General features: G+C 44.1%; 2 protein-coding genes and 1 long non-coding RNA gene across 4 annotated transcripts in view; 1 reads left to right on the top strand and 2 right to left on the bottom strand.

Moving 5' to 3' along the window:
- Nucleotides 1-1,720: 1,720 nt before the first annotated feature.
- Nucleotides 1,721-6,746, bottom strand: LOC142802674 (dynein light chain Tctex-type protein 2B-like). Of its 2 annotated transcripts, none has more exons than XM_075887650.1 (6): nucleotides 6,577-6,746; nucleotides 6,344-6,477; nucleotides 6,215-6,284; nucleotides 5,916-5,979; nucleotides 5,771-5,834; nucleotides 1,721-1,878 (listed from the first exon to the last, which is right to left on the bottom strand). In XM_075887650.1, the coding sequence occupies exons 1-5, from the start codon at nucleotides 6,618-6,620 to the stop codon at nucleotides 5,787-5,789; spliced, it is 360 nt and encodes a 119-aa protein (XP_075743765.1). In that variant the 5' UTR covers nucleotides 6,621-6,746; the 3' UTR covers nucleotides 1,721-1,878; nucleotides 5,771-5,786. The 2 variants fall into 2 exon arrangements, with proteins under 2 accessions (XP_075743765.1, XP_075743762.1); XM_075887647.1 differs by having other exon boundaries at nucleotides 1,721-1,883; nucleotides 6,577-6,658.
- Nucleotides 6,747-6,753: 7 nt separating this feature from the next.
- LOC119177767 (uncharacterized) lies at nucleotides 6,754-9,544 on the top strand. The gene is made up of 2 exons (XR_005110621.2): nucleotides 6,754-7,111; nucleotides 7,829-9,544. It is a non-coding gene; the product is annotated as an uncharacterized LOC119177767 (long non-coding RNA).
- Nucleotides 7,982-25,224, bottom strand: part of LOC119177765 (integral membrane protein 2B) — a 39,955-nt gene continuing 22,712 nt past the window's right edge. Inside the window, exons 3-6 of the mRNA XM_037428949.2 lie at nucleotides 20,990-21,157; nucleotides 14,708-14,920; nucleotides 11,118-11,268; nucleotides 7,982-10,466 (exon numbers count right to left, since the gene is read on the bottom strand). Of these exons, the coding sequence (XP_037284846.1) occupies nucleotides 10,342-10,466; nucleotides 11,118-11,268; nucleotides 14,708-14,920; nucleotides 20,990-21,157 (657 nt within the window). The 3' untranslated portion in view covers nucleotides 7,982-10,341. The remainder of the gene's footprint in view (nucleotides 10,467-11,117; nucleotides 11,269-14,707; nucleotides 14,921-20,989; nucleotides 21,158-25,224) is intronic.

Raw genomic sequence — 25,224 nt, 5'->3', positions numbered from 1 at the left:
ATGAAACTATTAGATTGACTAATTAACCAGTTCCATTATACTAACATGTCCACATAATTATATATATACGTACAAAATCAAATTATTGCTCAATTCTAAGAATAAAATCGTTTATGTAAATAATTGTATGCATTACATTAAGCACCACACTTTCCTAGGCTGTCAGTAATCTTTCTGTTATACCTCCATTATTCCAAATCTGAACAGTAATATTTAAAACCACTCGATTCTTGGCCAATCCCCCATAGTGGGTATGCGCCACTACCAATAGGTGAACAGCAACAACAACAACAAGTATGCAGCCACGATGCTTGAAGCGGCCACTGGTTTGGATTATGGGTTTACGGTTCAATCATTTGTGGTTCATGGAATCACGTCAAGCGGGAACGACTTCTAGCCGCATGAGAGAAACAATTGAAAATTCTAGGTCACGCGCTGTGCTCAATGTTTGGCTCACTGTTCTCAGGAGCCTTGACTACTGATCGGCAAATTTTTCTGACCATGCTGAAAACGTGTTGCAGCTGGGCCACTCTAAAGACAATTTTCCCATGGTGCATCTGCCGACATCGTCACTAGCTTGACGTCCAGCTACATAATTAATTTTGGTGATCTCACATGAAGTCTGGCTAGTTGCGATGACGTTAGGTACCAAAACTTCCGAAATGGCCGCTTGCAAGTCACCGAAACATTAAAAATGGCTGACATCTAGCATGAGCTCGTGACGTGAAGGTCATACCGTGTTGTGACGTCAGGGTCATATGCGAGTGCAAGGCCCCCCTTACGAGAGAGGCGATGGTTCCTCGCAGCACCCCCTCCCTATAAAGTTCATGTATGGGGCTGACTTCGTGCTGCCGACTCCTCTTAGGTGACTGAGGGGGAAGGGGGGGGGTCCCTGCCCCCTCCCCCTTTGTGCACACACTTCTGGTTAGGGTACAGTAGAGACCAATGGTTAGTTTTGAAGACATACCGTAATTACTTTTGCAGGTGCTTTCACGCTTAGCAGTACATAGTCTAGGCTCTTCGCGACTTGGCCTTTCATTTGACACAATTTAGTGCCCCTAAGAAAGGTGCACCGAATTGTGAAGCTCTGCATACTGACAGACGTTCACAAATGGGCCGGGCAAGCATGTAATGTTTTATTTCAAGGCTAGTTTTGCCTGATCATTTTCAACGAGAATGTTCCCAGGCATGTATCTCCTTGTTAAAATTTGCTTAAAATAAATCATTAGTGCAGTTCCTTAACCTTTTAGATGCTGTTCAATTCAAAGGCCCGAAATGTCCAGAGAAAGCACTTTCAGGCGAAACAAAAATGTGTTTGCACTTGAAGCAGCCGCAAGCATGCATAGGGGAGGCAAAGTATTTAGACGAGGCAAAGTGTCATCGCAGAACCCTCCCCCCCCCCCCCCCCCAGCACTCCATTCCCTCTGGTCGAGACCAAAGAACAACATGCTCCACAATGGATGAAAAAAATTAAACAAAAGAAAGCGATAATTTGATTCTCAAAATGAGCACCCTGGCTTTTCTGTAGTAAAGATGGGAAGTACACAATTCTTGGAGTGCAACATCACAGACCTTCGGCCATCATTATCGTTGAAAACCCGCGTTGCCTCAACTTATTAAACCTGTGAGGCAAACTCTGTGGCCCCCTCCCCCTGCCGTCCCCGTGCTTATAGAAGCATTCTTACGTAGCAGGAGAAAAACATATGTAAAAGACAATACATTTTGTACAAACTAAAATGTAAGTTTATTTCAAGAACAATTTATTTACAGAATTCACTGGTAGCCCAGTAAGAGACGAAAAAGAAATGAAGATATGCAGTGAGAAAATTACTTTAAAGATTGCAGAGAACTCGGCTTGAGGATGACTCCCTTAGTCTGCTGCTCTGTGCCAACGGGGTGAAACAAAGAGAATCGGGAGAGACGATTAATAAATAAGTTATTTACATTTATTGAAAGTAGGAGAGCAGTTTGGTTTCACAGTGCAAGAATCGGAAGTGTACGTTAATCTAGGAGTTTCCTGTAATATACAGTTGCACTTTTCTATATCTAATAGAAAAATACATACAGCCAGAACACAGGCCGATGGCGGCACATGTAGGTACCGTCAGGGACAAATGTATTGTCAGCAAGAAACTACAAAGTACAATAGGTTCTGTGAGCGATAACTCAAGAGCACAATCTTGGGTCTCTAATCATGTGGTTGTAAAATATAGTTTATGCCTTAAATGATGCTGACCTTAATAGGTACTGGTGGAAGTGAAAATGAAAGAATGCATGTTAAGCCTTCATTTGTCAGTACTTCAAGTGCCAATATGATTTATCCTTTATTAGTCTCTTTGAAGAAATAAACTATTCACTTCTCTGCACTTCAGAGCTATCCACTAGTAACACTTAAAGAAATCACAAAACATTACCAACACGGTGGGTGAGTATTCTCATCCGCAACTCACCAGAGTTCAGCCAGTTACTCTGAGAAAGTTACAGATCGGGCCGTTCCTATTGAGGGGCTTTCTCAGTAAGAAATATTAGGACGTTCACCCTTGTCCGAACAACAGTGAAACCTTCTGTTCTATGGCTCCCACACTCTGCCGATGTCCCATGTTCCCTAACAACCTTCTCTCTAGCAAAGTCGAAGGGGAGGATGCCATCAGAAGCACGGTACTTTGAAAGTAAGCACAGTCTATTCAGAGGACCTTGGAAAGGGTTGGGTGTCACAGTGTTCTGTCCACTATTTGGGGCTCATTTAGCGGTTACAACAGCCTCCTAGTAGCGGGTCCTGTCAGTAACTGCTCAGGATCCAATAAAGTTCGTTGTCTGTCTGCCTTTTCTACTCTTGTGTACAATACTACGAACTCTGTGCATCTAATTCATTTCATGTCAGGGTTGGGTGTCACGGTGCTCTGTCCACTATTTGGGGCGCATCCAGCGGTTACAACAGCCTCCCGGTAGCGGGTCCTGTCAGTAAGTGCTCAGGATCCAATAAAGTTCGTTGTCTGTCTGCCTTTTCTACTCTTGTGTATCAATGCTACTAACTCCGTGCATCTACTTTATTTCATGTCTTTTGATGTCGCACAGCTTTCAGCTGGACTAGGTTAATAAAATGCAACAATCTGAGTGTCAGCAAAAAAACTTTTGCAAATTATTTCTACGGCACTAGAAAGTTCCAAAAATTGATTCATGATCAGCTTTTGCCTCTGGAAAATTCATAGCAAGAAAAGTATATGAAAAAATGATGCCTATTTTGTTCAAACAAGAATAGGTAATGGAAACATGGAGGCTACATCCATCAATTTCAGTGTTCATAAATGACGACCGAAGAATACACAGCCTGTACAATAGGTAAAACCATGGAGTTTCCTATTATACACTAGAGGGAACTCTGGCGCTAGTGTCTATGGAAGCTGCAACGCACAGCGCTTCAGCGAGCATGGGAATGACAGGTAGTACACATATTTGTCTAATCTTCGTGCTTCTAGCTCTATGTGTGTTCGTGTGGCTTGGAGCTGTTTTCTAATCTTCGTGCTTCTAGCTCTATGTGTGTTCGTGTGGCTTGGAGCTGTTTTCTCATGAAACAAAAATCAGCAAATGTTCAGCGGTTGCACTTCACCACCTAGTTATTTTAGACGTACCTTTCCAAATTGGATCACAAAATTCAAAATGGTTCGTTGTTTTCTTTGAAACAAAACCGAAACAGAGCAATAAGAGAAGTCGCAAGTACAAAGACTAGGCAAATATGTGTACTATCCATCATTCCCATGGTCGCTGAACGATTGCAGCAACAGAGTCCCCTCTAGTTAGTTTTAGTAAACTCTACCGGAAAAACCACTTGGCTATTTATTGAGAAGAATAAGTAGGCAAGAGATACTTCATATAGCATTATCCTTCTTTGTTATTCTAAGAAGAGGCATCTAACACTACCTTTTCATTTTGTGTCGATAAGCTCCAAGATCTCCATTGTGTCAAGAATGACAAAATGAAGATTAAAGAAAAGCAAGAGATGAAGTGTATGAAGTTGTAGACTATGGTAGGTTCATAAAAAAAAATTTAAGACCCAGAATGTGTGTTGTTACACTACTGCAGTCTATCTCACTTGTGCCATGTGATAATGCTGGAGAATCACACATGCAGGGACAGAATGGTTTAGTGGCATACACACCAAATAAAAGTACACAACACAAAAGCTGCTAGGATGTCGGTGGGCTTTTTAGGTGACAGAATGTGTGCCACACTTGTCTGTGATGTTTCCACATAAAGTAGAAATGGATGTTCATCAGGCTTAGAGATTGCTGAAGATAAATTCTGTTATTTGCACTAAACAATTGAGAGCTCAGCACACATGCAGGGAACATTTTTTTTTTGTTGCTCAACCACACGAATTTTTAAAACCAAGCATCCGTGACACATCTTCTGTGATAACTTCAGCCTTTGGTATCAACTATTACTCGCTCTTTATTTTCTGTGCTGATGTTTGTCTAAATCTTTCTGAAATACACTAACTGTTGCACAAGAAGCATCGTTTCATCTAGTATGCTGGCACTGATCCATTAGTGTGGAGAACGCCTGGTGAATGATGAAAATGTGATGATTGGCAATTCACCCCATTTGGTGATGCCTGGATTGCTGGCACACAAAACTCGAGAGGCTCTTTCAAGACACCATGAGAAGTCTGTTTAATACCATCTACAGAGTGGTGGGGCATAAGAAATAACACTTGTCCAAAAGCACATGCATGTCAAATAAGGCAGTTCACAAGCTCAGAGCTTGGATCATGCACATGAAGACATCACACGTAATGCGCATTACTCAGTTGCTACATTATTTGACAATAGGATAGTCACTCGCATGATGGAGAGTAAAATTATTCTCAAAACATTTTGATCATATGGAGTAAACGCATGGCAGATGTTAAAAGTTGGTCAGCTATGTTCTTGGCAATATGTGGCAATCTTAAATACTGCCCTATCTGATCCTGCACGGCACTATCTGATGAAGCTTGCCTAGGTAAAGTCTTGATCAGGTCACAACAACAAAGAAGGAACTATATCATTTCAGGTAAAACTCACAGTTGAAAATGTGACAGCAAAAACAATAATAAAGGTCCACTGTGTAATCGACACTATTAGAATGTATCCAGGCACATGTGTTGCATTCGCACGAGTGATCAAACTTTGCATGATGCTGTGATGCCCAAAAGAATCTGCTGGGCACTCTGCTGCTATTAGTTAGAAATAGGAATGTAATGTAATGTATTGTAATGTGTATCTTCCATGGTAATAAAACAGTCAGGCAAGGGCTTTCAGTGAACTTAACTCAAGTCAAATTAATGTAATGATTGCAGCTAGTTATTTGGTATAGCTGAAACATTTGTGGTAGCCTGAAACCTTTCTGAAAGATGCTGCAAGGGAGTTTCACAGCACTGATTCCAATTCAGGATCTGGCAGCGGGTAACAAGTTGTTTTCTGTTCTGTGAGCAGTATGCTGGGAGTGCAGTTTGTTAAAACAGAAAATTGATTATGTTCAGCTAAGTAACAATTCTGTGCCATTCTGAACTGCGTCAGAATGCTGTGCTTCATAAGCTGCCTTATTCTAACAAATTCACGGTCCTTGTAACATACCTCAATGTCACACATTTGAAGCAGTTTACACTTGCATTCGAAATAAACAAAAGCAACCGATGTTAGCATCATGGATTATTAGAGGAATTTGGAGAAAAGCTGATGTCAACAAATAGCGAGATACTCACACATAGAAGGACTACAATGCAACTTACCACAATAGCCATGGGACTAGTAGTAATACGAGGCAAGGACAACGGCAGCACAGAACAGGCTGTCCTTTGGAACAAGCAGCCTCAAATTAGGTAAACGCCGTCAGATCACGTTAGTGTCACTGCACGAAAACCGCAAGACACTTACTCCATTAAAGAACTCTGAAACACAGACATCGGTGTCGGAGTCCCAAAGGCAGCGGCAAGCCATTCTGCAAAGAGAAAAATGACTTGTATGAAACGAACAGTACTACAGTGGTCGACTTAATTCATATTGCAAAAGTTCACAGGGAAGCGCAGTTAATCAAGAGAGCGATACTTGAATGTTTTAAGGCACTGCAGTCGTTTGACCAACAAAGGTCTCCAATAGACTGTCGACCTCTGCATTTTATGTTTCGCACTTGACTACAATACAAACAATAATCACACAATACGCACAATACTTACCTTGCTCCTTCACCGCGCTGTTCGCTGATGACAACTTGCACCACGTACTTGTACCTTTCGAAACCAAGTTCTGAAATGTAATTTGAGCGCACATGAGACGTCGAAAGGTAACCCGTAAGGATAATATACCTTGCAGTCTTTCGCATATTCTTTGGGAGATTTCTTTCGTCCACTTAGCAACCTGACTAGGATCGTAAATTTTGTCGTCGAATTCAGTCATCAAAACGTCTTTCAAACAATCTCGGGCTACTTGAGAGGAAAACCTGCAAGCAGCGGAGCTCTTGCACATCAACCCCTATCGATACAACTTCAAATTTAAACAGATCAAGCTGAAAAGCCAGTAGAACTACGGAAATCCTTACTTTTTATCGGGCGCCAAGCGCAGCTCGTACGTGTTGGCGGCCATCTTGTTTGGGCATACGTTGTCATGACGACAGTGTGGTGGTATACACAGAGCCTAGAGGTACGATATTCCCTCCTTGGGCTCAGCTGATATAGGGATGTATGAAGCGGGTGTCGTCGTGTTTGTTGTGACGTGTTCGAATGGTTGGCTCAGCTAGTGCGCGAGAAAACATTCATTTCTACCAGTCGCTCAGCAATCTGTCGATGTATTACCACGCTGGTGAAGTTAGTAGGGTGATGAGTTGATTCAGCACTTCTCTCAACAGCCATCGCCGAGGCGATGTCGGCGAATAACGTGCTAGCTGTTGCTGTCACGCTGATGGGATGCGTGGTACCTTTTGGCATCTGTCACGGAAAAGCAGAGGACGTGCGACGAGAACGCCAACAGGAACTCGAAGTCGTCAGCCGAATCTTAAGCGTCTTCGCGAAGCAAGAGAAAGATCCATGTATACCACGTGGGCGCATCCTAGCTATCATACGGACCGAAAAACCAAGGTGCCTGTCGATCACTTTTCCTCGAGATTTCTAGATCATCAGTCGTTCGATATCGGAGTCTTTAAGCGGCGTCTGTGATTAGTTGCAGTTGCCATGTGACATTTAGTGCACTTTGTTGGATGAGAAGGCTATCGATATACATTTTCGTTTTGACCTGCGCAATACCGTTTTATCGGCACTTCGAGCTTGACGCGAGCTTCATGCGACACATGCACACATTTACATTTTTGCTAGCGTTGCGGCCGGTTGACTGGCCTTCACCAAAACCGTGCAGTTATTTCGTACGTTAGCAGCGTTCCTTTTTCACTTGAACCTTTTAACTCCATCCTGCAAGTACTCCCACGCACACATCCCAAGGCATTACGCATATTCAGTGACGAGTGCTCGTGCTTGTCGAATACTGTGGATTATTTAACCAAGATGTTCATTTCACCATTCCTGGGCAGCATATCGTAGCCATGAATTGGCTTGAACGACTGCACTCACCATCACAACAAATGCGAACACTCCCACATAAACACTTCTGCTGCCTTTGGTCTGTTTGGGAGCATTATTTCTGCCAGACTTTTTTTTTTTTTACTGCAACATAATTTGTCCTTCAAGCATAATGTATTGCATTTATATTTGTGCAAGTAATGCCACACTTAACACCGTTCTTGTAAAAATGTGTACAGCAAGGCCTAATACAGTTCTTTTTGTCCTTTTTATACCCACCAGGTACAATGCCACTTGGTCCATCGTAATGTTGTTCATATCCAACCTCGTCTTGATGTTCAACCTTTTCGTCATGGTGGTGACACGGTACCTGCGCTACGACATTCGGAACAGCATTGGCCAGCTCCTCAGAGAGGCTGCTGATGAAGACACAACTTCACCTCTTCCGAGCTCCTTTTATTAACCAATTCGAAAGGAGACAATGTGAAAGAATGGAACCACTATGACAATACACAGGTTTTACTCGTGCACTGCAGTCGATGGAACTGTGCGAACATCATGGTCATGTGTATCCTGTGCGATACCAGCAGTACAAGTAGTAGCGGTATTTGTAATAGCAACACTCTTTCTGAGATGTGCTCGATTTTCAAACCCTGAACCTGCATGGCAGCATTTGTCAGGGGCATGGCACGAAACCCTTTCAAAATGGAGCAACTGAACATACGGCCAGACTGAAGTGTGTACAAATAAAAAACGTACCTATATGAAAATATGGCATACTAGAGATAAATTGAGAGAAAAAAAAAAGAAATACGCCTGCGAAAGCACTGAGACGTCTTAAACTTCATTAATCCACTGCTTCTCGAACTTTATTGTATTTTTTATTTCAATATTTTCAACAAATATTACACAAGATGCACACATCTTGGTCGCTCTGTTGGACACGAGAGCAAACATTTAGCAAACAAGTGATCACTGATTAACAGCTTTGTCATTTTTAAAGACCTCTTGTGAACCATGACGTACCTGCAATGCAATGGCTTCATGGCTGAACACAAACTACTCAATCAATTGATGAATGTAAGCAACAATGCAAACTTATGCCAAAAGCAAGAACATGAGTATGCATATAACAAAAAAGCCAAAAGGCACCAAAGCCAGAGAATGTATACACGCTTGGGGGGAACTCCACCACCTTTGTACTCTCCTATTTTTCCTACTTGCCCAATGGTTGAGCAAGGCAACAACGTAGCGTGCTAAACTTGGCCACTACATTTTGTTCTGAAAGCTTTTTTCCTTTTTTTTACTGTTTAGGAAAAGTAGGAAACTGAAACAAAAAACCCAGACAAATACATGGCAAGCCTGAGTAAATATACATAGAATAGACATATGTGTATATATTTGTATATATAATATGCTACAAGTGTACGTCAGTCATTTCAACATGTACCATGGCACTGGCAATGCCTGAAATGGACTTTAAGAGTTTAGTGGTGTGCCTACAACACCGCTGTGAAACAAGTTTTAGGTGTATTTTACCCATGGGAGCCCACAAAAAGTGTTGGTATATAGCATTAGCAAAACTGCACACTTCGTGTTGTGACTTGAGCTGCAGCTCGTACAAATGAAGAGTGCAGTGTTTCTTCGATCTTATAAAGTTGGTGAACCAAATATAAAGCAAGCGCTGCTGCTAACCTAGCCAGATAACATGTTGAATTCGTCATCAAGAGAAACTCCTCGGAACAGTGTGAACTTGCTCAAACCATTACAACACATTGGATCGCACCTGTGCACGGACAGACTCAAGTTGCCACTGATAGCAGAGGTTGTTACGCTTCTGATGGTGAACTAATCTAGTGATGAGAGAGCACAGCAATCTTGCGCTAAATTGTGTGCAGCGTCGCTTCCGATAGCCCAGCAAAAAGCAGGTGCATGTGTACGCTCAGTCCCCTTTCAAGAATTACAAGCTCATGTGCCCTACGGCCCACAAAATAAATGTGACAAAAAGAACAGAGGAGACACAGCAGCACTGCCAGTGCCGAATGTGTCAAATCTTTTGTACATGTTCACCTACGTCGTGCAGACACTTTTCGAATCAGTGTCAACAGGCCTGTTACGTTGGGAAGATAGCTCAAACACACACAGTCCCTCAACGGTTACGGAGGAATAAAGAAATAATGAATTCCCACAAAAGACTGAGATATACAGACGTACAATTGCAACCGCCATCATGAACTATTCTGGTAAGAATGACTAGACACCCCTTTGAAACCGAGCAAAAGGAGAAAGAACGGAATGAAATGCATATCAAAAGCACAACATTGCGAGAATAAAGTAAGAAATAGTGCATGTGTGCGTTTAGCCTACACTGGCTGTGTTTACTAGTTAACAAATTAGTGAAATAGCAGAAATGCCCCTCAATATCATGACAGTGAAAAAAATAAAAGCAAAGAAGCAGTTGCCAGATTAAGTAGATAGTGTTAGACATATCTGTAGTACTGAACCAGTAAAGTTAAGAAAGGCTAAAGAATGAAACAAAGAGAAACATCACGACATATGAGTGACAGTCGCTTTCACATGGAACAACCCTCGACTACTACCAAGAAGTTAACAAAGTGGGAGGACTAAGAACGAACATGGGACAAAAAATGTGCCGCCACAAAGGTGCCTTCAGAGGATGACGAAAGCACCAGACACTGCAGACATGAGTGCACTGAACTCCCGTTGTCCGTCCACTTGCCCCATGCCCTTGTGTCTGTTCGGTTGATGGCAGACACTATCCCGGCTCTGCTGTCTCAGGCTTGGGAGCTTCCAGCTCCGACTGCTTCCTTGATGTTGACAATTTCAATTTGGCCAACCTTGTTGCCGGCAAACTCGACAAACGTGGCACGGTCATTTTCCTCGAGGCTGCGCTTGAACACTGCGAGAGGCAATAAGAAAAAATGATGGTTGATCCCTCTCTCGGGAAATGTTGCATATCTTTAGTAGGTAGCACATGCAACAAAGACACAAACAATTAACAGAGACAAGTGCTAAAACAAGTAAGGGAGACACAAGATCAGCGTAATCTGTTGCTTGTGTCTTTATTGTTTGCGCAACCTGCTCGAGTGTGCAATCTTACAAATTTGCTCAGATCTCCGTTCCCGAAAGGAAATGTTTGAAACATGAGAGTAGCACGCATATCCATTGGTTTTCGCTGGGTTGGACGTCAAGAAACACAATGTGTACAGCATCGCTTTAGGGCTGATGTGACAGCCTCCGACAATGTCACACCCATGTTGATGCCCACTGCCCATTTTCGTCTGACACCTCACTATCTTCCGCAACACGGTACATTGTGACACCCTCGGTTTCCTGATTGCGAGAGGCACAGTATGTACAGCTAGAATGGACGGAGTGTGTGCTGCTTAGACGGCAAATGAGCTGCAGAAAATAATTGCAGTGAAATTAAAAGCTAACTTAAGGCCCTAATCCTAAACAACAATGCCTTGTACACCTGGCAGATTGCATCTTCAACCTCTACGTCTAAAGCTTCCAATGCTCCTAGTCAAACTAAACATAATACACGTACCTGGCACAGTCATACGTTCAAGGCGATAGGTGGGCAGTGAAGAGCATTCGCGGGTGATGTAGTACCCCACGTCCCGAAAGTCCAGGATGGGGGGCGTCACGACGCGCATGCGCTCACGCACAATTTCCGTGTCCACGTCATAGTAGCCAGCCTGGTGTAAAATGGAGAAGAGGAAAGGAGGAACAGATGTTTAGTAAAGAAGCTGGTTAGTATTAAAAGCAAGTCCTTAAAAGACAGAAGTTCAGGTAAGCAAGGGCCACTTACACTTGAAAACACAATTTACAACTAAATCCGCTATCCACATAAGTAGAAAAGCTGTGCACTTTATTTTTACCATTGTAAATGGCACGCTATCGAAGCCTCCGTAGATTTGCCTACATACACAGTCGAACACCCAACAATATTCAAGAGCCATGAAAAATCTCTGTTATAACTGATAATTGCTATAAACAAGAAGTGCTAAAAAAAAGCAAGAGGATAGCAGGCTGCTGTGGGAAAACTATAATATCGAATGGGATATGCCAACAGACATCGGCAATAAGATCGATAACACGACCAATGTTTCGGACATGACTGAAACTTGGAATGCTTTCACGGCACTGCCTCATAAGACTATGAGGCATAGGACTCTATGAGAAAGCATGAAGTTTTAGATGCTGAAACTCATCGAAGTAACAACTTTTTACACAATAGCACATGTGAGACTGCATCAACAAAAAAGAAATATTAACAGAACTGCATTAACTTGCCCAATATATTTAAAAATTGGAATCGGGCACGTGTGACTGTCACTTTACTGGTTCGAAGTGAAGTGGAAGCAAGTTTAAAAAGTAGCAAGATTTGTATAGCATGAGAGTTCAAGTTATATATAGTACAATATGTTAAGTTATAAAACTGATAAACTTTGAAAATATAAGCCCGTATAACTACCACACTGAGCAAACAATAATCAAGTCCCCATTAGCATTTGCTGCACCTATCAAATTCTTTCACAGACTCTACAAATTGAAATATGGATCTCTCAAGCTGGCAACCTTGAAATTCAAGGAATTCGTAGCACTGTGGAGAAGGGTTGATGAAAAAAAAAAAAAAACTGGCACACAGTCGTTTTTTTTCTTTAGGGCTTCAAATTATTGCCAGTAACTTTTGTAGCAGTTTGTGATCATACTAATACTCACAATTATGTGGCATATTCCCCTATGCTCAACACGCCGAGATGAAACTATACCCTTTTTTTGTTGCTTAAGTCTGCTTCTTTGCCTGTATTTGTCCTTTGTTTTTCATGAGTTTTTAATGTACATGAATTTTGTTCTGCAGTGAATGTATACTGCAGCGGAAGTGTATGTATGTAGAAGAATTTTGTACTGTATTGCCCTCTCCTGCATGGACCATACTTGGTCCGCAGTATGTGATAAATAAAAAAAAAAAAAAATATACACACACGCGTGATTGAACAAAATGGGCTGTGTCCGATGACTAGAGCTAACATCCCCTTTTTCCTTTTTTATACCCTTTTTCTGCAGGGCACCAATGTGCTGAGGCGAAGGTCACTTAAAACAGCGTTCTGCACAGGTCAGAACAAGGTCAAGAAATTTTCAAACACATCTATGACACCCCCCTCCCTAATTATTAATTCATTAATTTTTCTTTCAACGGTGCAGTTCCGTTTAGGACAACAACCTCTCGGCTCGCTCGCAAGGCGCGTTCAACCAGATAAAGCAACTATGGCGCATGCTCGTCGGCCTGGCGCCTGCGCTGTATATACAGGGTGCCCCAGCTACCTTTAGCCAATTTAAAGATATGCCGACACAAGCAATGTCGACGAGATCAAATACATCCTGGCAACTGTTGCCTGGAGTGAGTGAGACTATCTATTGTTCCCTGATTAATTGCTTCATTAGGCCACCTTTATTAGCAAACTTTTTAAGCAATGAAAATGAACCAAGTGAACCAGAAACTCCAATGAGAGTTTATCAGTTTGCAAAATGTCCGACTAGACAGTTTCTAGCTCTATATTTGTTAATTTTTAGTGTTCTTATGCTTACAACAAATACCCTCAAAATACAAAAAATAACATGTGACAAGCCCGCTCAAGTGCCAGTGCGCACAACGATTCTAGAACTCCCTAACGTTCTGCGTACGAACAGCCATAGCATTTGTCTGATTGTGCTGTCTCAATAGGGCCGCAACGATGGCAGTGGCTTTGCGGTGAACACGCTTTGCTATCGGCCACAAAAGCAAGAACCATCGTGACTGGTTATCGCTGTCATGAACCAGCGCGAGGAAAGTGTATCGTTCATATGCGGAATGTTAGGGAGCACCAGAATCACAGAGAGCCTGCGTGCCAATGGGTTTGTCACGTCTTTGTGTGTGTGTGTGTGCGTGTGTTTCACAGGCATTTGTAGTTAGTAGAAAAACACTAACAATTAACAGATACTGAAACTATCTAATCGGAGGTTTTACAAACCGATCTACAACTTCCTCATGTGGTTCAGACCCCTCTTCATATCTTCTAAAGTTATTTATTTAAATGAACCTAGTTGAACAAATAATTATAACACAAAATATAGTCCGACTCAATCCAGGCAACGGCCAGCAACATGCATTTGGTCACGCCATCATTGCTTGTGTCGGCATATTTATAAACTCTCGCTAAAGATAGCTGGGGCACCCTGTATATCGCCAGGAACACACAACTTCAAGGCACAATAATGTTTCATGTGCCATTGCTATGGCAACCAACATTGTTGCCGGTGTTTGCGGCACGTGGAGTTCGCGTGCGAAAACACGACATACACTTTCTGCTTTAGTTGCTAACACGACATAGCCGTGTTTGTCGACTAGGAAATTCACATTTCTCGCGAAGCGTTAGTAAATACGGCAACGCATCTTTGTCTTGAAGTTGCCTTGTCCCGCCGACGGGTATCGGCTGCGGTAGGCAGACCAAGGGGGACGCGCATTGTTAGTTAACCTCATAAATTGTGTCTCGTGAGTGTCCTGACCTAATGACTAGGCTATATATCTTACCCAGTGGTTTATGGTTATGGTACCTAGGGTCTGTGCGCTTGGATTGACTGACGACGCAAACTGTAGCTGAAATTAGTGCAACTGAGAACATTTTGAGGCTGGTCAGGCAAAAATGGGGAACTGTATCGAGTTGCCGCAGCCGTTATACCCCTGCAAGCCGATCAACAGAGGTGGCTGAGAAAGCCTGCTAGAAACGCTTTATTGTCAGGCTAAGCCTTGCTGCTTTGCAGAGGCCACATAGCTTAGGCATCTACTGTAACGGCATCTACCTATTAATTAGAATTTATGCTACAATTTGTTTATAACTGCTGCTTGTAATTGAAATCTTTTACAACAATGCTGTTACAAATACACCTGTTTCTGCCTGGTGCTAAATTACAAAGATGATGCTGCCATGGTTGTATTACTTGTTTTGGGGACTCAAAAAAATGAACTACGTCTGCAATAAGATGAAGAAATATTGCAGCCTTTTCGCTCATTTTACTTTCCAGACAGGCACACAAAATCATAAAGATGCCATAAGATGTATAGAATGCAAATTTCTACAATTCTTCAAAGCTCACCCGCATCTTGACAATCATGTCGAACAGCGAGTGTGGGGGCAAGACAAGGCTGCGGTTAAGTGGCATCACAAAGCACCGGCGTCCCTCTACGTCGACGATTCCCGTCTTGTTAGCTGCAAAGTCATGAATGAAGCGTCCTCGTCGGCCATGCGAGAAGTCAGGCACCTCTATCTCTTCGTACAGCTCATACTCCAGATCCAGATCAAATCGTTCCTGCACACCAAGCATACAAAGGTTGACGCACGGGACATACATATGACAAAAAACACGAGCGACATGACATTTGTATAGACCAGCGACGTTGATCTAGCCTTCCACTACATCAAATTTCTGTAGTTTGCCTTGCTCATGCCAGCAGAGCTGTGTGCAGCCAGCTAACAGTAGCTACGAACACCTACAGATAAGAGAATGCAATGCATTCCAGTGAAAGAGCAGTCGCTGACACGCGCCACATGTCACAGGACATTTTGGCCACGAATAAGCAGGGTTATTAAAACGTAAGTGCTGCCACACATGCTTGCAATATCAGTGCACACTTCTAGAAGTTCACCATTAACCCTTCAAGGTTTTTTTGCCGTACATGTACAGCATTGCCTGCATTTTTAAAGTGAGCACCTTTATCTATCAGTTGTCCTGCTTGGCATGTACTGCCACACTTATGGAATACGTCGAATTTTTTTTCATGCGCCGACGTCTCTTCGTCGTATTTTTAGCCGCGCTACGGCTATCGCTTAAGCATCCAAGTGCATTCGTGGTGCGGCTGGTTTAAAGGGCCACTCACCAGACTTATTAACAAATTTTAGTTAGCCCGTGGAAGTTGTGTGTTCGAAGAATAGCATTATGCCACAAAAACTTTTACGGACAGTTTATCACGAGCTGATAAAACTGTTCTTTGAAGCGGTGCGAAAGGAATATGCGAGGAGGCAAGCTCAAAACCCTTGCCGCTTGCCCTACGTAACTTTTGCAAGACAAATCTCTACCCTTTCCGGCATGATGTGCCCAAACAAGCCCAAGAGCGATGGCGTTTTGTCAACCAGCGTTACTTTGTGGTCTACTGCCTGTTTGTGCAGGATGGTTTGGAAACGCTGGCTCAGACACGGTAAATAGATGAACATAATGAGCTCGCAGGACCCTTAATTTCTTCTCCAGGACATGCGTCTACTTGACGCGCTATTTTCTAATATAGAAGCGTGAACTCTTTTCTTATATAGACGCATCTGAAGAATTTATTTCAGTAAAAGAATTCCAGATTTTCGGAGAGCATTCCGTGAAAACAAATTCGACCCTCAAGAGGTGAACGCGCCGATTTTATGGACACGAGATTACTAGCCATGCCATTTCCCCGTTTTCGAATACACAACATAACAACAGATCAAACTCAACATGAGCCAGCACTACTTCCTGGTGACGCTGTTCAATGAGAGTGCTCAGAGCCTAATACTCTCCACAATAGACTGCACTGCTTTGTGGACTGCAGCATGCTCTGTAAATGCTAAAAAAATAAGTTTGCAGGTACACAGCATAAACCAGTTTGACAGGAACCCACCAGACTGACAGGAACCCACGTGTGAAGTGTAATTTGGGACAATGAGAAAAAAGGAAAAAGAAAAATTTTTCCATATACCTACAGTTCATACCATTTATAATATAACCACTTACCACTGCAAAACAGGCTATAATGAATTTTTGCTGACTCCCATTTACCCTCCTATAAAATTTCTGTATACACATACTGCTTATGATAAAGTCCCACTATATGAAAGACCGACTATAATGCGGCTGCTGTAAAAGTGTCATAAAGCAAGCGACGATGCTTCTCAGCAGAAGCACTGCGTTACGGAAGAGGAGGGGACATGAAATTAGCAAAAGGGGAGTTGCGCGGAAAAAAGAAATGAAACTATTGGGGGTGGGGAGCAGCATCAGTGTGATGCGAACGCGTACTGTGATGAAGTGGTTGCAGAGACAATGAACAAGCCTTTGCCTCCTTGGCTCCCGCTGCTTATCACGTGCACGCTCCCGTCCTAACAGACACCAGCATTCCATCAAGTGCGCATTACCACTGTTTGGCTTTGGGTTTACTGCTGAGAACATTTCTGCGTTGTCGTAGAGCGCAAATATCATGTGTGCGACATCTATTTCTCTACAAGTGACAACGCTTTAGCACTTTTAATTGTCGCAAGAAAATCGTAACTTCTCATAGATTTCTGAACGAACAATTTCGCCTTTATAAGCACTACTCCTGCACGCATTGCAGCATACCAAATTGTGCATACTGAGTTACAGAGCAGAAAAAATATTATGAAGCATGGTGCCACCTTCACTTGATGACCGATCTGATGCTTGTGAGCGGCTGCATGAACGTTTTTAGCTGAGGGCCTAGCAGCTGACGAGTTGGAGAAGTATGAAGAGCGCCTCGCCGCCTCCGTGATTACCTCTGGCAACGTGCCGAAGGAGCTCACCACAAAGGCCACAAGCATCTGGCTCATGAAGTGGTATGAGACCTCATGCAGCAACAAGCATTTGAAAACTTCTTCCAGCTTTTACATTAAAAAATGGCTCAACAAGTCTATGTGAAGGTGGTTAACCACAGTTTCACTCACGCCAGTGAAAGCCGAGCATCGAGCAAAATTAATGGGAGGTAGGCTATCGGCATCACTATGGCTTCACTGTGGAGGACACCTTTGTACACCTTAGAGGCGTTTCATATAGAAAAATAGTGCTTATAAAATAACTGTTGCAGCTGTACACACTAGAAAGGATGGGGATGCTTTGAGGTGCCCCAAGAAACTGGGTCAAGAAAAATCGGTTGTCGGTCCCTTAAAATGAGCTACTGATACACATGCCCATGATACACATGCCTGGATACAGATGCCCAATTTTCCACATTGCAGCTAAAAACCTCCACAAGAGAGATCCACGAGAGCCTTCTAAATAGCTGTTACATTCATGTCTCTTCACTTGATCCACTCAAAATAGCCCCTGATTCGCCCTTAAGGGGAGACGCGGGTCGAAAAGTCGCGTTTTTTTTCCAAATTTCACCTTTTCTGTTTTTTGTTGCTTTATCATCTTTATACATTATATTTTGACATCTGAAAATATCACAGCGAAATAAGCATCAGAATTCAGTGAAAAACGCGTCTGAGTGAGCGGCAGTGACGCGCGGCATCACGAAATTTACACAAAACGGGCTGCTGTTCGCGTGCTCGCGGGGCCGCGAAGAGAGCTGTCCGCCATATTGCGGCCGCTGGCTCGTGTAGAGTTGTCCTTACTCTCCACGATCCCGGTTCTTGAAGTCTCGTACGTTCACGAAAAATCTAAAAAAAAAAGCAACAAAAACAGTCTTTTCCCGCCGTTTCAAACCGCGCGCCACTAACGCAGGGCCGCCATTGGCTGACAGCACCCGTGTTTTCTTGCCGTAGTTCGCTTCACTGTTTTCCGGAGTTATTTTTCGCTGTTTTCGTGCGATGGCAAGCCCGAAAAAGGCCGTTGCCGACCATCGGAAATACAGAAGTAAGAACAAGTTCAGAGGGAAGCGGCGGAGGACGTACAAGAAAGCCACCGCCAACGAAAATGTCCGCGACGGGCCAGCGGCCGGTAGGCCTAACATCGACCACGGCAACGTCGACCATGGCAACTGCGACGACGAGATCAACGCTGCAGTGAATTTTGTGAGTGCATCGCAGAAAAAGATCGCGTTATTCGAAAACGACGTCAGGCCGAATGCCGATCGTGCCGAAAGCGTAGTGCTGTGCGAGTTGGGTGCATTGACGGCCGTCGTCGCAGGCGCGGCATGCCCCGTTTGTCACGAGAGTAAACTCGCAGTTCGGGCACCGAATAAAAAGCGGAAAGGCCTTTCGGCGTTTCTGGAGCTACACTGCGAGAATGCGGAGTGCTCGGAGAGCATCCTTTCGTCCGCGTACTCGTCGAAGCGGGTCGCGTCAGATGGCGGCCGCGGTGCAAGCAGAAGCTACGACAGCGGGAGTTCGCGTGACGCCTTTGCCGTGAACCTGAAAGTGGTGCTTGCAGCGCGTGCCGTCGGTATCGGGCATGAGCAACTTTCACGATTTTGTGCAGTAGTTGGATTGCCAAACCCTATGCACCATAAGACCTTCCATGCTATCGGCAAAAAGATTCACAGTGCGGCAGTGAAGGCTGTCTGTGAAAACATGCAAAGGGCACGCAGCGTCACCAAAGAGGTGGCTGGTAACAGTGACGTGCCAGTCATGTTTGACGGCACATGGCAAAAAAGAGGCCACAAAAGCCACAATGGTGTGGGAACTGTAGTGTCCTTGGACACTGGTTTGTGCCTGGACTATGAAGTGCTTTCCAACTTCTGCCTGGCGTGCAGTTTGCATAACGACATGGGAGGCGATGAAGAAACATGGCAGGCGTTTCATCATCCCGTTTGTGAGAAGAATTGCGACTGTTCTTCGCATGCCATGGAGGCCGAAGCTGCAGTGCGCATTTGGCAGAGGACTGTGGACTATGAGACACCCCTGCGGTTCACCATCTTCCTAAGCGATGGAGACAGCAAGGCCTACAACGGGGTCTGTGATGCCAACGTGTACCCTGACACTCCAATTGAAAAAGAGGAGTGCACCAACCACGTGGCGAAACGTCTGGGCACCGGCCTGCGGAAGCTGCCAACGCCACTTCCACGAGGGGAGAAGCTGAAGGAGACCACCATCCAGAAGCTTCAAACTTACTTTCAGGTGGCCATTGTGAACAATCGGGGAAATGTCCACAAGATGTACACTGCCATATGGGCCTCATGTTTGCACTCGTGCTCAACAGACGGTGCTGGAAGTCACAAGTTCTGTCCTGCAGGCCCAGACTCGTGGTGCAAGCACCGACGTGCTGAGGCGCAGGGCCAGCCTGCACCGTGCCACACCCCCCTCCTGACCAAGGCCCAGGGTTTGGCAGTCCTCCCAATCTACAAGCGTCTCACAGATGCGAAGCTGCTTGCCCGGTGCCTCCACGGCAAGACACAGAACGCGGCCGAGTCCCTGAACAGCAAAATATGGCTGCTGTGTCCAAAGACCCGGTTTGCTTCCCGGACTGCTGTGGAAACAGCCACAGCCATTGCAGTCCTGTGGTTCAACCGGGGCCACGCGAGCTTTGAAAAGGTGCTGGAAGAGCTTGGGGTGCTTCCTTCGGAGGCCCTGGTTACCCTCAGCGACCGCCGAGACAGCATGCGCATGCACAAGATGAATGTGCGTCAGACCGCTGAGGCGAGGGCACACCGTCGCAGTGCAGCCAAGAGGGCCCGGGTGGAAGAGTCCTGCCGCACCAGCCGGGAAGGGAAAACCTACGGTGCTGGAGAGTTTTAGACAACTGATATTCCCTCTGGACATGTGTGTATGTGTTCAGCACAAGTTTCGTGCTACTGCGTTTTTCATTTTTGTAAATACAGACTTTCAAACTTTCAAACGCGTTTTTCTCATTTCGCAATTTTGGCCAATTTTCATTTTTTGCGGGAAGTGTTTCGGGCACTTAGAATGGTCATACGACGACGAAATTTGGCACACACATTGAGGAGAGTGCGTAGGGTGCCGATATCTACTTGAATCAGCACAACCTATCAGCTGTAAATATCTATTAATAAATTTAATGGTGGTCGAGTGGAAAAAAAAGGGTAGTTTGCTACACAGATGTTTTTTTCATAGTTTCAAAGTTGGAGCACAATTTCTAGCTAGATATCGGCACTCTATGGCTAATAGGGAGCAAAAGGAGCCATTGAACAACTCTCTGCATGAACATTTAGTATGCGCGAAAGTTCCCGGAAAACTTATCAAGTTTCACCATTACTTGAAACACAACTCCCAAACTATTGCACTTATGTAAAAACTGATTACAGATTTGGAATCAGGAGGAAAAACTGCATCAGTGGTCCAATTTCTGAAGCTCTAAGTTGAATAACAAAAAAAAAGTGCTTTCGAGGAGCGTCTCCCCTTAAAGGCTTATTATTGCAAACGTCCAGCAGTTGCAACAGGTATATTATACCTCTAGGAATGACACCAGCTGCAGTGACCCAGAATTAAACCCAATCCCTTAATCTTAGCAGTGCAATGCTGCAGCCACTAAGACATCATAGTGTTTTTGCTGATCTTTTTTCCCCACTGGTGACTACCAAACGCTATTAAACACTCTCAACATGTAAAAATGTAATTGTTCTCTTGCAAAACAAAGTTAAATAAAAAAAATAAATTCCAGCTGTTTCACTCAATGACAGGCTGGCCCTCACTTGAAAACAGAGAGAGAGAAAAAAAAAAGAGCGCCTACCTGAAAAATGTTGTTGTCCCTCACAGGGTCTACAATGGAGTTTGCAACTTCTGGTGATGAACCATAGCCACCATTCGAGCTCTGCCGCAAGAAATCTGAGCCCATGACCGGTGGCATCTTTGAGTCCGACACGTATGGCACACCGCACCATCCACGGAAGTGGCGTACCTGCGTAACCAACAAGAGACAGATTAAAAAAAGAAAAAGCTAATTGAAAAGGGCATTTAGCCCAACAAGTTTGCTGGTAAGATAATAAACAGAAGATTATTTCCATAGAAAATGCAATACCCTAAACAAGCGCGGTTGAGAATACAGTAAAAGCTCGTTAATTCGACACCCATTAATTCGGAAATTCGGATAATTCGGACGGCTCTATTGGTCCCAGCCAAAGTGCATGTTAATCTATGGGACCAAACCTTCGTTATTTCGTCGGAATTCGGCTCCGCACCGCTTAATTCCGACAAATGCTGACGGCTGCTGCTACACAAAAGTGTGATAAAGCAGCGCTGGCACCACTGGAGTGAAACCGAAACCTGAGTGGCATCGCCATCATCATCAACTAGTGGGGGCGATCGCAGCGTCACCGAACATCGGCGTCGTCTTTCTTCTCCACTCAGTGCCTCCGACGCCATTTTCCCTTGTGTTGTCGTGTCGGAACCATCTCTTCTTGCGGAGTTCTCTTTTTCTTCCATTGTGACCGTATTTGCATGCCACCACCATCTTGCGCTACAGTGATGGCAACGCCAAAAAAGTTCACAGTCCACTGACCGAGTCCACCGACGATGACTGCCCGACTTTCAATGCTGTCCTTCCCACAGATGTGACCTTTTAGGACTACATCGCCATTGATCTTGGTGTCACCACGAGTGGTCTCCTGACCGATCAAGAGATTATTAATGATGTCACGGGCGCCCATGAAGACCACGATTCCGACGAAGAATCATGCGAGGAGATACAGCCGCGACCTCATCGCACCTCACGGAAAGTCTCGGAGGCGCTGTTAATATTAGAGGACGCTTGCCTGAACACTCCCGACAGCTTGCGTGCTATTGGCCATTTGGAACAGTTAAGAAAAATTGTGATGTCAGCCGGAATCTGCGCAAAAACGCAGACGACAATTACAAAATACTTCAACAAATAAAGGTATGCTTCTGCAGCTTGATTTTAAATGTTGTTTTCCCTGTTCATTTGTTAATTCGGCATTCGGTTGATTCAGACAGTTTTTCCGGTCCCGTGAAATCTGAATTAAGGAGCTTTTACTGTACTATACAATTATGAAGAGAAAACGCTCATGAACACTTTCATCGGACTATCAGATTCTTACATGGTTTAGAATATGAGCATGAAATGATGTTTCAAAGGAACTGTCATAAGCTCTGTGTATCTCAAGGATAGGTATGTAAACTCAACCATGAGGTGGCTCAGTCAGACTCTCGGATCAGAGGTTGAGTCCAGGCGAGTTTGCGTCCCGAGTGAGTCCGACTGAGAAAAATTTTAGTGAGCCTAAGTTTGCATGAGTCATGTTGAGAAAAGCATTGGTGAGTGTCAGTCCGAGTGAGCCCTAAGGGTGAGGTATATACGTTAGCGAGTCCGTGAGCTCCACATTTTGCCAACCTATAATATTAAGTACTCATACCCAGAAATATTCATAATTTATCACATGCACATCTTACACAAAGCCCATACCTAATTTCTTGCTATTGTGAAATTCTTGTACATTTCACAACTACTTACACTTCAGTTTTGAATGCAACAAACACAATGCAATTCAAAATTACCATATTTACTCGTGTAATGAACACACTTTTGGGGCAAAGTTGGGGGTGCATTCGTTATGCAGGGCAAATTTTATGAAAACTTTTTCAAGAAGAGCAAAAAAAAATGCAGCAATGCGAAAAAAAGTTAGGTTGCTTAGCCATTCACAATTGACATGTGCGTACGGTGTTTGGAAAAGGCTTCTTTGTTGCACTTCGGTTGTTGATGGCAGCATCTTCTGCAAGCTGCCCCCGTGCCACCCATGCATGCCATAAAAGCGTTTCGCAACTATATTTTTCGCAACAGTGGTATCTGCTGTGATCTCGAGCAACACCCAGAAGCCTGTGCTACGACGCACTTTGCCAACTTCCTGGCAACCTAGCACGACCACCGCGCCGCTGCCGTTGACATTGTAGCAAGTGCCGTAACTAACATTGCAGCAAGCTACCACCGAAGCATCAAACATACTTCTGATAACAAGATTAACAAAATACGGCCAACGCCTAACTGCTTACATGAAAAGTTACTACAAAAAAGGTAGGGATCTTTGAAGTACACGCGAATAAAAAGCATGAACAGCAAATTGCAACCGAAGCGAGAATTGGGGGTGCTACCATGTTGGCAAAATAGTCACAATCTTTTCTGGGCAACAAGCGATATTTTTTTTCTGGTTTTCCAGAAACCTGCAACACAATATGATGAGTGGCCCTTTAAGACAGCCATGGCGACAGCAAATCCTGCCGTCGTCACTCGGAAATCGAATGCATGTGGTTGGGTCTTGATCTCGTATTTGCAGGAAGTGACTGTCGGTTGGCGCGAGTAGTTTCGTGACCTCTGCTCACTGTGTGTGTTTTTCTATGCAATGCCTCTACACTCGCACTGTTCATGAACGTCGCTGTGGGGCATAGATAATTAAAAAAACAGGAGACGTGCTGCGCACAGATAGAACAAAACACAATATGGCAGCAGGCAAGGGTAGAGGGAGCGGGTCGAGGCGGGACGGCATAATAATAAAAAAAGGAAGAGATCTAATGGACAAGGAGGCGCCATGGGTGATAGTCGGCAGGACTGCAGCGGAAGAATGTAGGAAGTGCGTTTATCACACGGGAGAAAAAAAAAAATTGAAATTCTGACGAGTGAAGTTGGGGGTGCATTTATTATGCTAGTGCATTCATTACGCGAGTAAATACGGTACTTACAAGGAAAAAGTGCCCAGAATGTGTGACAAAGTGTCGATGAAAATGCCGACCATGATTGGAGGGCATATATATATATATGCTCTTTGCAATTGAAGTATCAGCATCAATGTACACAGAATAGCACAAAAACCCAGATGATGATGATGTTTTGAAGTTTTGTGGTGCAAGGGCCATTTCACGGCCAAAGAGCGCCAGTTCATGTTACTAAGAATATGGACAATGATTGTGATAAGCGGCTGTATAAAGGCCATAAAATTCCTCGCGGTAAGGCGGGTAAAAACATACAAGTAATAAAATCATGACCACGCCGTGAAACGTGTGTGTGGTGAGGATAGATGACAAGAGTTGGTGATTATAAAAAACGATGGTGGATATGAATGGCATTAGCACAAGTGCCTCACTCGTTCACACCCTTGCGTCCAAGGGCCATGAGGCAAGTGCTTTCTTGTGTAACCGCCGCAGCAAAAACCTCTCTAGAGAGGTCGTGCTACGGAATGCCCGGGTGTATGATATGAAAACTATGAATTTCTTTTAAAAACGCTAACAATGATTTATGACTAAAAAGCGGTTCCCTACCAACGAACATTGCAGGGTGTAAAGGTATATGTTGTCGGTAGGGTAATGTAAAATGTTGTTTTCTTATAGTTTCTAAGTGTTTACACTGGATTAACATGTGAAGGACGGTTAATGGTTCACCACATCTGTCACACAATGGTGGATCGCCACCAGACAAAAGATATGTGTGTGTCGTGTATGTGTGTCCTATCCTGAGTCTCGTTAGTATTACCTCTGTATGACGCGATTTCGATACAGGCAGCCAATGACCAAGGTGTGGCTTAATAACGTGTAGTTTGTTTTGTGTGTGTGTATCCCACTTGCTCTGCCAGTAGTCCCGGAGGTTTCGTTTGAGAGACGGCTTAAGATCAAGGGCCGGGATTGATATGGATGTAATGGCGGTGCTCTCATGGACGGATGCAGCGAGATGATCCGCCCTCACGTTGCCTTGAATCTCACGGTGCCCTGGCACCCAGCACACTACAACATGTTGTTTGAGTGTGTAGAGTGTGCATAAAATGGAGTAAAGTGAGACAAGGACTGGGTTTTTGTGTTTTTTAAGAGTGTGCAGAGCCGTTACTACACTGAGGGAGTCTGTATAAATTACTGCTTTTTGTATTTGTAATTGTTTGATGTGTTTAGCTGCCACAAGTATCGCGTAAGCTTCCGCTGTGAAGATACTTGTGCGTGGATGTAGAGGGCGAGCATCCGAAAAGGATGGGCCAA

This window comes from Rhipicephalus microplus, chromosome 1 (genome assembly GCF_043290135.1).
Source record: "Rhipicephalus microplus isolate Deutch F79 chromosome 1, USDA_Rmic, whole genome shotgun sequence".
Classification (NCBI taxonomy): Eukaryota; Metazoa; Arthropoda; class Arachnida; order Ixodida; family Ixodidae; genus Rhipicephalus; species Rhipicephalus microplus.
Note: the sequence above shows the minus strand (reverse complement) of the source record. Positions and strands in the feature narration are given on the sequence as shown.

Coding starts and splice junctions, on each gene's coding strand:
- LOC142802674 (XM_075887650.1), bottom strand. CDS start 6,620: ATGGCCGCCAACACGTACGAGCTGCGCTTGGCGCCCGATAAAAA. Junction 6,285..6,343: donor AATATGCGAAAGACTGCAAG/GTATATTATCCT, acceptor ATTACATTTCAG/AACTTGGTTTCGAAAGGTAC. Junction 5,835..5,915: donor TTTCAGAGTTCTTTAATGGA/GTAAGTGTCTTG, acceptor CTTGTTCCAAAG/GACAGCCTGTTCTGTGCTGC.